At 43.4% G+C, this 11,516-nt stretch overlaps 1 protein-coding gene across 3 annotated transcripts in view; it reads right to left on the reverse strand.

Moving 5' to 3' along the window:
- LOC142664073 (ovostatin-like) overlaps positions 1 to 11,304 on the reverse strand; it is a 39,456-nt gene extending 28,152 nt beyond the window's left edge. For all 3 annotated transcript variants that reach the window (XM_075842997.1, XM_075842998.1, XM_075842996.1), the window contains exons 1-8: positions 11,198 to 11,304; positions 5,612 to 5,795; positions 5,073 to 5,229; positions 3,338 to 3,390; positions 2,787 to 2,807; positions 1,797 to 1,965; positions 899 to 983; positions 687 to 813 (exon numbers count right to left, since the gene is read on the reverse strand). In XM_075842997.1, the coding sequence (XP_075699112.1) occupies positions 687 to 813; positions 899 to 983; positions 1,797 to 1,965; positions 2,787 to 2,807; positions 3,338 to 3,390; positions 5,073 to 5,229; positions 5,612 to 5,795; positions 11,198 to 11,259 (858 nt within the window). In that variant the 5' untranslated portion in view covers positions 11,260 to 11,304. The remainder of the gene's footprint in view (positions 1 to 686; positions 814 to 898; positions 984 to 1,796; positions 1,966 to 2,786; positions 2,808 to 3,337; positions 3,391 to 5,072; positions 5,230 to 5,611; positions 5,796 to 11,197) is intronic.
- Positions 11,305 to 11,516: the final 212 nt, after the last annotated feature.

An 11,516-nucleotide genomic window follows, 5' to 3' on the forward strand; every position in this document is an offset into this window, starting at 1 on the left:
ATGGAATGCTCTGGGCACTATAAGGCTGGGGTCCCACAGTTCAGATACACAGCCATGTATCTGACTTGAAACCTGCAGCACCTTCTGAAGGAAAAAAAGAAAAAAAAAAAAAGCATACCCCTTCTCTGCATGTAGTCTGGCCTTCCTGGATGATGTTGTAGGCCAGGTGAGACTGCAGCCTGTGATTGGCTGCATCAGTCACATAGGATGAACTTTCATCCCAGGAGGCTTGACTGCAGGAAGTTCTGGGTATGTATGATATATTTTTTTTCTCTGGAGTAGCGATTTTTGCATTGATTCTGCCGCAGAAGTTGCAACACATTACATCCCCATTGAATTAAATGGGGGAAAACCAGCACAAATTGACATTCTGCAATGCAGGTGACTTTATTAACGTTTACGCTGCAGTTTTTCTGCAGCATGGACGAGTTTTTAATCTTGTCCACATTGCGGCTACTGTATATGGTGCAGAAACTCGGCAGGGTTTACGCTATGTGGGTACCCGGCCCAAGACTTCCTCTGGAGGACTTCAGCCCCCTATGTATTACATGGAAGACCAGCTAAGTTTTTGCTAGAGGTATCACGAGATAAACATGTGGTGTACAGCCGATCACTGGCGGCTCAGTTACAGGAGTTCAGGCAATCCCTTTATTCGAAGTGAACTTCTCAACATAACTGCTACTCACCTCCCCTGTCATATTGGCACAGGAGTCACCTTGATCTTTGAAGCAGTTTTGCCGTCTGCCATAGTATGGGGCCTGCTTGCAATACCGAACGGTGACAGAGCCAGCCACAGGCTCCCCATAAGTGTAGCTAAAGATGGATAGAATAAGCCATTATCTCCCAATTAAACAAAAAAAAAAATTATATATAATGTAAAAAATATAAGTCTACATACATAGCAGTAGCATTGAAATTCACCAACTCTGCCAACACCGATACAGATTGTGGAGCCACCACATCTAGACTAAAGCGAGGCAACACTGGAAAAGGAAAATAAAAATTAGTGGAGTCATAAAATTTCCTAGATTACTTGAAATCTTTGTATACTACATATAGGGATATAACCATATCAGCATACAAGAGTTTCTAAACATCTTCATTGAGGACTCAACACGTTCTCCGTTAGAACGGTGCAACCACCACTAAACGTCTAGCTCAAATAGGATTCATCCAACTATATCAGCTTAATGTACTTGGAACGATGTTTTAAAGCTTTAAAATCCTTAAAACCTATACCACGTGGCCTGTGGCAAACACATCACTGTGTTCACCGTCTAGACCTGCACCATGGATCAGCCCTACAAACCACGGCAAAAGAAAAAAAACCAAAAAAAAAAACCTATAAAATCCATTGGGGACCGTAAAATTGGTCAAACATTTATGCGAAGGTAGTCAAACCTGCGAATTTTGGTGGCCAATCTGATTTGTACAGGGCAAAGTTTAATTTTGGATTTTCACACTTCTGTTTGCCATAGAAGACCATTACAATATGGGAAGGTGGATGAATGGAGCCATCTGTTGGCCTGAAGGTGTTTGACCTACAGCCGCCTACTCGATATGGTTACTACAACACTGGTTGGCTAGAAGACACGGTCAAGAATGCCTGCCAATCGAGGGCACTGCCATCATGCATGAGTGGATAAAGTACAGGGAAAGGTACTAGTCGTGAGGATAGCACAATTGGTTACTCAAGTGTCTAGATGATACCATTCCACTCTAACCCTAGAGACTTTACATATGCGTAACAAAATACTGAAAGCCAACACTTGAAGACCATCAAAAGTAATAATTACCATATTGTTCCACTGAGAACCACTGATTTATAGGATACCCAGATTCACGCTCTGCTGATATTATATAGGAACCAACAGGAGCATCAGAGATCAGCTTGAATTCCAAGGAAACAACTCCATGATTAGATTCTGGAAGAAGCCACTGGGCAATCTTGGTTCTTGATGGATCCTGTAATAGATAGACCAATTAGGAATGGGTGGTATGTGCAGCAAGAAGATCACACCCTACAGTGCAAAAGGGGCAATATGGCAGGCACACACACACCAGATGCCAGAGGGGCAACAAGAAACTACTCAGCTCGGATAGGGGATGTAAATACAAGGCTGAGCAAACTGAATCTGCCCCTGGTGGGGGAAACCCAAGTACAACCGAGCACAAGTTATTCATGGGCTAAAAGTTGGTAAACACATTTTTGGTACCATGGCATCAGAATACTCAGTTCTCTTTGCTATACAAAAGTAGAAATGGGACTTAGAAAGGCTACATGAAGAGCATGCGCAAAACACCCCATCAAGAAAACTTGGGTCGGAGGCTAGGTTATCACGTCATTCTGTTTGGGGTAAACCTCCGGGTCTATAAGTCATCATTAACCATTTGGCATAAGTTCAGCTGGTACACCATCACCACATGCAGTGGACTATGGTCTTTAACACCACTGTATCGGGGAAAATAAGACTTTTATTACGGTCAATGGCAGCCTTTGCAGTGGTGGAGAGAGGATGTTGGATGGAGCATTTCAGAGTTGTGCCAAAAGTAATGCCTACATTTGATAAGAACCTAGTCTGAAAGAGGCAAGAGCAAGGGTGAGGGGCTTTGCAAGGCATCGAGCAGCACCCATAAGCATGAATACCAGCTAGATTGGCCAGCCATTTCAATCTTCATAGGTTTCACTACCGCTGGTTGACCATAAGATACCAAATACATTCTATGACATTAGGAAAGACCAGAGCTTCTCAATGTAGGAGCTGGAGTTATTGAGTAGGACTTACCTGCAGGTAGAAGGCTGAAAACTGGAGGTAGGCGAGAAAAAAAACAAAAAAAACACAAGTTAGTCAACCACATAGGAAACCGCTTTGGCAGAGCAAAAAAAAATAAAAAAAAAAACAAACTTAAATTTCCAATTCCGGTTTGACAGGCCAAACTAGTTTGATTGTATTTCACTTTGGCACCCCATGCTTCATATTTTTTTCAATTAAGACTTTTGCAACTTTGTTAAAAGCAGCAGTAACATTTTATTTTTAAATTTTTTTTTTTTTTTAAATTGCTTCTACAGAAAAAGGCTACCAAAATTCTCTAGTTGCCCCATTACAGAACTATATCCCATTTACTACAATGGGATAGTCATTTACAACCTCTAAGTTGTACAGAGCTGTAACAGTACACGTATATGGGCCTTTACTATAAATATGTGCCTCTGATTTAATACAAAGGGCTTATGAGAACCCATACAAAATCAGAGCGGAAATAATTGTGCCATGCTTCTTCGGCTGTTACAGGGGTTCTGTACATACAGCTCTGCCATGTGCATGGACAGACTCACCTTCTGGTTCACTGGCTTTAGCTCAGAGTTTAGACAGATCACCCGGAATAGCACTGCAACACAAGAGGCCGTTATTAGGCTTACCATTCCAAATAAAAAAAACCACCCCATAATACCAGGTCCATACCACCAGTCTTAATCTAGCAGTCATGCAAAAAAACAAATATATACATATATATTCAAACTTTATAAGCCTACTTACCATATAACTTTATAATTTCCAAGACTTAAATTCATCTCTATGGAGATCACTCACATGTACAGCTCAAGCTGTGTTCCCACTTGGTTTGCCCCCTATACTTGGTGCACGTGTTGACATCCTCCTGACATACTGCCAGTGTAGGGCTGCAATTTATCCCACCGTTTAGTCACCCATTCTTTTTGAACCAAGAACAATGTATGACACATACCCACCCAGCGCATGCCAAAAAGACTTCACACGCTGGGTAAATGAGGGCCTATGGATGTGTTAGTCATAGATGCCAAAAATGTAATGTTAAAGCCCTTAAATCATCAAAACAAAATTTTTTTTTTGCAGGAATCAACCCCAACCTCTTGTCCATGGCCACTGTCTTAGGGAATGCTATTAACTGCACCGGGGGGGGGGGGGGACCCTTGCCATGCCAATAACTATTAACAATGACAATGTTAATGCCAAATATTGCATGGGTGATGCCACAGTTAGTCGGTTTAGTTTATTGGGTATACCCTCCTAACATAGTCACAGGGTATCCTACTTCTGGGATTGAGAACAATCAAACTATAGGAATTTGGCAGTAAGTGTTCAATATATCTGTAGCGCCTCTGCAGGAGGAATGCAGCATTGCATGGAGTCTGGTTTAAAAAAAAAATAATTTTTTTCTTTTTAAAAAACTAGCATTTTTGGCCAAGTTATGACCATTTTTGTATTTATGCAAATGAGGCTTGCAAAAGTCCAAGTGGGCGTGTATTATGTGCGTACATCGGGGCGTTTTTACTACTTTTACTAGCTGGGCGTTGTGACGAGAAGTATCATCCACTTCTCTTCAGAACGCCCAGCTTCTGGCAGTGCAGACACACAGCGTGTTCGAGAGATCACGCTGTGTCGTCACTCACAGGTCCTGCATCGTGTCGGACGAGCGAGGACACATCGGCACCAGAGGCTACAGTTGATTCTGCAGCAACATCGGCGTTAGCAGGTAAGTCGATGCAGCTACTTACCTGCAAACTCTGATGCTGCTGCAGAATCAACTGTAGCCTCTGGTGCTGATGTGGCCGACACTATGCTGGACCTGGGGCAGGAAGAGAGTGACGTCACAGCATGATCTCGAGAACACGCTGTGTCTGCACTGCCAGAAGCTGGGCGTTCTGAAGAGAAGTGGATGATACTTCTCGTCACAACGCCCAGCTAGTAAAAGTAGTAAAAACGCCCCGATGTACGCACCTAATACACGCCCACTTTTACTTTTAAACACACCCACTTGGACTTTTGCAAGCCTCATTTGCATAAATACAAAAATGGTCATAACTTGGCCAAAAATGCTCATTTTTTAAAAATAAAAACGTTACTGTAATCTACACTGCAGCGCCGATCTGCTGCAATAGCAGATAGGGGCTGCAAAATCTGGTGACAGAGCCTCTTTAAGTCTTTGGAAACAGCTTTGTAGCCACTTAGTTGTTGGAGGTCCTAAATAGAGTTAAAGGGTTCACGCGAGTTCCCCAACAGAGTATTTGAAAATCCACCATAGTTTCTCACCTTTCTGACCAGGCTTGTAAGTTGGTTTGTCCATCTGAAACACACAGTTGTCTCTAGCAGTATTAATCACCACCGCTTTACGTTCCCTTAGGTCGGTGTTTGCCCCAGTTGCTGAAAAGATGACCGCCACAGGAACAGCTTTAGGAACTTCGGGGATCTGAGATGAGAAGAAAGCATGGATTTATAGAGTTACTAATTTCACAATACAATGTACGTATTAGATCTCAGGAATGAGATGTGGCATCCATACTCCTAATCCAGATACAATAGGCTTAGACGCTGACCTCCGCCAATCACTCATGTGAGCTAGATCAACAACAATGTGTATTTATCAGATTAACATTGTGGATATTCCTAATCTGGTGCCGGAATTTGACTATTGTAGTCAGAAGATAGAGGAATGTCAAGAAAAATGTCGTCACTATACAGAGTAAACGGCACAAGGTTAGAGGGAGCTGTCCAGAATTAAAAAAAAGGGGGGAGCTGGAGGTTAAGAAATGATTCTTGGACAAAGAGATTCAGGGAAGTTAAACTCTTACCTTAAATTTACCGCACTGGAAATAATGTGCGGGTGGAACATCTTCTGCAATGACACTGATGTTCTGGCCATTGTATTCCAGGGATACTGTGACATTTAGGACTTCAGTGCTCCCCAGAATGTTCACACACATTTGTCCCTCCTGTCCACTGACCAGCATTGCAGGTGTGCTGAGGGCATATTGTCTAATAAAAAAATATGAGATATAGGTTTGTGTTTTTGACTCCAACCCTCCCGGGACGAAACAGAATATTCAACCCGTAAGTGAAAAATACAAGCATCCCACACGCTGCTCTACTTTATAACAGAGAAACATCCAAACAAAGTTGTGATGAAACGTTATCCCAATTTTAGGAGCCATAATCCATTAAGGCCTCAGGACTTTGGGTCATCAAGGATAAGTATAAACTTCTCTCCTCAGGGCAAAGATAAAATCAAAGGAAAATGTGACCAGCAAAGTCTCCTTTAAAATTGGGCAGCCACAATAGGATTCTGTTTTGTGCACGTTTTTAGGTTACACTCACATTTGCATGGAGCCGCCGTTGTAAATGCCATCAGATCTGATGGGAAACTTGACAAAACCAATTTCTCAAACCCCCTGTGGAGTGGTAGCTGCTCTCGTGCACAAGGCCTGAAATGAATTTCTCTGTTGTATGTGCTCCTTGCATTGTGTGAACCAGGTCTTAGCCCAGCTACCCATTCGTTACCAGTGGTGCCTTTGGAGCAGAGAGCCCTGCCCCTGCTCATACCATATATGGTAAACATGGATGGAGCCAAACTGAGCAGGGGCCGGCCTCTGGCAAGCACCTCTGCTCCATGCATGCACGTACATGACTAGGACTCGTAATGCAGGACGACGACTGACTGACATTACCCGCAATGGTTGCTCATTTTTACTGCAAACTATTAGTAACAAGGGAGCAATAAATGCAGATTGTTAATAAATTGAATTACTGTTGCCACTTAATGCACCATTTTCCTGCCAGTAACTTTCCATAATGTTCATGTCAATCCAGTAGAGGACAGACCACTTATAGTTAACTGAATATAGAAGAGATTTGGGATTTACTCAGGCTGCCGGCCAAGATGTCCAGCAGAGTCCTAAATGTGGAAAGAGTTCAGAGCGACACAGCCGTGATCAAATACAACCTTTTAGGCCTCGTGCACACGACCATAAGGGTTTTAACCGCCGCAAATACGGATGCACATCCGTAGCTGTCCAATTGCAGAAGCTCCTGTAGACCTCTATGGGAGTCCGTGCCATAATTATTTACAATGGGAGAAGTTATATATTTTGCGGGTAATTTCTACACCTGGGACAAGTCCGTAGATATATGGAAAGGTGTCAGTGGCCAATAGAAATTAATGGGTCCACAATTGTATCTGAATTAAGGGAGAAAACTACGGTTGTGTGCATGGGGCCTTGTATTGTAGTATACAGCAGAGGAGGCTGTTCTATGGCAGCCTGTAGCCTCTCCACCTTATACATATTACCTGCTAAAGTCTTACCAGTCAGCAACATTTACTTAAAGGGGTTTTTCAGGATTAAAGAAAAACATGTCTTTTACAAAAACCGCACCACACTTGTCCATAGGATGTGACTGGTATTGCAATTCATCTCCATTAAAGCGTATGGGACAGAACTGCAATACTATACAAGCTGCAGGCAGGTATAGCACTCTTGGGAAGAAAGCAGACGTTTTTCTAGCCCTGATTAATCATTTAATAGGGGTTGTATAAGACTTTAAAAAAAAAAAAAAATTTTTTTTTTTAAAGAAGCCATTTTCCAACAGCACCCTTGTCTATAGGCTATATTTGGTATTGCAGTTTAGCCCCAGCTTTATAGTAAATGGGGCTACACTGCAATACCAAATATAACCTAGAGACAAGAGTGGCGCTATTTGTGGAAGGAAGCAGCCAAAAAAAAAAAAATAATTAAGTTAATGGCTATAGAACCATCTCCCTACTTGTTTTATTATATACAGTACCCAAGATTATTATATTACACCACTTCTAAGATTATACATCATTCCCATTGTCCTGAAAGTAATAATTATACCATTAAAGCCGTAATCTCTGCCCACTTACTAGTCAGCGCTGCGCAATAAAATCCTACACCGAGTATTCTACTCCCTCTAGTTATACCACCACCAGTGATTGCGCGATTCACAGGCTAGAAATTATGGTAGAAACTGATGTGGGGATTCTTCACCCTATAATTCAGAGGAAGACAGACCTGCAGAACAGGAACACTGGGTGGAGGAGACGCCGGAGAGCAGGGAGTGAGCGAGAATACTGGGCTGGGACCAGTAATAGGAGTTTTGCTGAGACGACTAAACTTCTGGCTATAATACACATGGATGTACCGGGGCCAAGACAATTATCGGGTTGTGTTCTGTTACGGTCCCATAACATTATATACCAAGTGTCTCATATTTGCTCATGAATTATAAAAGTTAGGAACACGTGGAAGTATATAGGTCACCGGTAGTCACTCAGGGCTGACAGACTAGGCAGTTGTCCAGAGCCACCAATTTTACTAGAGGGCCTGTGAGGACAAGACCAACTAAAGCCACCCAGTGTTGTGGTAAATAGCTATTATTTGGGCACCATATGGCAGTATTATTGTATTATATTAAAGTATCATGCAAGCTTGGTGCCTGGTTGCCTCATTTTCTACACAACTGGTGTAAATTGGTGGCATGAATTTTGTGTATAGGCCCTACACATATATCAGTTGTCCCTGTCAGTTTACCGCTGGCGAGTTGCAGAAAAGCCTGAGGGAAACTGATGCTAGAATGGATCCCATAACTTTCTATGGAGTCCGTTCCGGCACCGTATCCAAAAAAAAAAAAAAAAAAACCCAGCGTGGGAATCCCTGGCCAGAACATTACCCAACACTCTGGCCAGTGTTTCCACTCCAAGAGGGAGCCCCAATGGCATGATCTACAGGGGGGGGGGGGGGGGCAGGTAGCGCTCCCTTCTCCAGGAGCAGAAACCCCAGCCAGAGTATATGGCAGAGTGTCCTGCACAGGTCTGGAGCCACAACCTATGTACCGTGTGCCAGAACAGATCCCATAGCAAGCTAAGGGATCTATGCTAGCATCAGTTTCCCTCTGGCTTTTTTGCAAAACGCCAGAGGGCAAACAGACAACGGATATGTGAACGGCCCCTTAATGCAACATACAGCCGAATCAGATCTCTGTTCTTCTATCAATACAGTCAAAGGCACTTTGAGCCATCCCCCACCCCCCACCCCATACAAAATCCTCCACAAGTCACTAAAGTTGCATAAACAAGTTTTTCCAGGATGTTATTGCAAAGTCATTAACAAAAAGGTTTTTTTATAAAATCCTCGTCTACAGATCGGTGACTAGAACAAGATTAATCGCACTAATGTGATTGAGTGCAGGGGTGATGTGTTATGTATTCCTACATTACAAATTGGATATTTTTAAAAATAAGTAGCGTCCACACTTACAACAGGTGTCGGCCGATCTAACCATTCCTACCGGACCCCACGTGCATTCATCAGAGCACACATGTGTTTGAGGGAGGGGGGGGGGGGGGGGAGTAAGCTGCTGCCAGGCACCCCTAGTGGCACTTACCTACCTGGATATCAAAATACATAGTGGCATATGTTGGCATCTTCCATCAGAGGTATACGTAAGGAAATATTCCAGATGTACCCCTGATGAAAAGCTCAGATGTGATAATCTACTGCACCTCACCTGGGCAATACCAAACCGCACCAGAAGTGAGAATTTACAGCATACTAATAACTAGAAGGTCTTGCGCTAGTGGCAATATCCCTGGTGGTCTAGGGCAGAGAAAGGGGGCTAGTGGCAATATCCCTGGTGGTCTAGGGCAGAGAAAGGGGGCTAGTGGCAATATCCCTGGTGGTCTAGGGCAGAGAAAGGGCCAATATTATGGTCTTCTGGTGATCCAGTCTAACCCCCGATACAGCGAGATAGGCATCGCTACATCAAGTATAACATCCAGATTTTTAGGGTAGGGTGCACCCCCTCCAATCGCTGAACGCTTATATATACAGCGCATGGCTGGAGCCACAAGTAAAGTCTGTGTGCATTTTGTCACTAAACCCCTTTAAGGCTGGGACGTCGCTCTATGGTAAATTTGTGGGATTACTAGTACCACAACAATAAATGTAAAAAAAAACAAGCCGCAGTGTAAGAGTCGGTGTTGAGGTTGTGACTCATGACACCACGGATTAGTCCTAATACAATTACACCAAACAGCCGGAGACATTGCAGCGTGCCTGTGACATCTGCAGGATTTGTAGCTATATGGGCCCATAATGTACAAAAAGGAATATAGTTCTTACATTTCTATTCACACAACGCTGCTAAAACCTGCAAAATGACCAACGTCATGTGAACGCAGCCTAAGGGCTCATTCACACAGCAGATTCCTACGCATGGAGCAGTATAGAAATATTCTCCCTAGAAGAAATGCTTCATTATACCTCCGCACATACGATGGAACATGCAAGGATTTTGTCGGTCAGATCTGTATGGAACCCGAGAAGAAATCGCCATATGAGACAACGGCACTGGATTTAGACCTCGTAGTTTTATGCAGCAAAAAACAAAAAAAAACTAACACTCCACATGAACTCTGACTGCATAGAACAAGTAAACAGGATATACTCGCAGAACAAGGCCGGGGCTACATGGCAAATAGACCCCCCCCCCCCCGTCACAATGGAAAGACCACACACACACACACACACACACAACTGATAGACCCCCAAAGATTGCACAATTAAGCATCACATGGTCTATTGTAACATCCATAGTGACCGTTATCCAGGATTCGCTGTAACAGTCACAGCTTGACCAAATTTCAGGTGACTTAAACATTCCCCTATGGGAGAAGTTTCTATCATAATTTAATAAGTTTTTATGGCAGTTTTAAAGAGGCACCTGCAGCTTTACCTAAGGGAACATTAAACCCATCCAGGAATCAGGGTAACAGCAGTGTAAACAAGCCAGATAAGTTTGTGCCACCCCAGTCTAAATAATCTGTTACTTATATAGCACAGCACCGTACAGAGAGTCAACAATATCCACCTCACACACAGGAGAAACCCAAAAAGTTCTCACCCAGGAGGCATGTGCATCAGAGGGAGACCCCCCCATTGTACAGCTGCAGATCATAGCCTGGGGGTGGGGGGCACTTAGCACAGAACATGAGAAAACACAGACCCTCACACTGTAGAAGCCCTGCAGCACTAAAAATTCCTCAGCAGAAAGTTGTAAAGAAGATGAGACCGGTCCTCTACAGCCCGTGCTAACATTTTTTTGCACCCACTATCCAACTAGTAATAAATAAAAACCTCCAAAAACAAAAAACACACCCAAGGTCTTCAATGGCCAAAGTTGCTTTCTTCCAGTACCAGCCTTGGACAAGGGTCTCACATAAGAAGCTGAGCCCCCTCCCTAATAGTTAAACATGCCACAACAAGTTAACAATAACTAATAAAAACAAAACAAAGCCTATAAATAAGCAACTGAGCACAGACTACAACAACACATAGGAATATCCTAGAGATAACCAGACTTACGGTTCCGTTCTCGCCCCGGGGACGAGGCACAGGAGAGCAGCACACAGCAGCAGTCGCCTCATGGTAGCAGATGAGTGACTGTCTCCCTCCTGCGCTCTGCTTTTATACAGCTGACACATTGGGCAGGAGCGCTTCCTTATTTGCATGGTTTTCTCATTGCACTAATAAGTAGTTAATAGCAAACAACTGAGGGAGTGGTGCAGGCGAAATTCCAAGGGGATCAGTGGCTGCAATCACTGACGGGGAGTTATGTAAATAGATTTAGGCCAGGATCACACATGCAGTTTTTGGTGCAGCTTTTTGAGACCAACACAGGAGT

The sequence above is a fragment of the Rhinoderma darwinii genome, chromosome 11, assembly GCF_050947455.1.
Source record: "Rhinoderma darwinii isolate aRhiDar2 chromosome 11, aRhiDar2.hap1, whole genome shotgun sequence".
Lineage (NCBI taxonomy): Eukaryota > Metazoa > Chordata > Amphibia > Anura > Rhinodermatidae > Rhinoderma > Rhinoderma darwinii.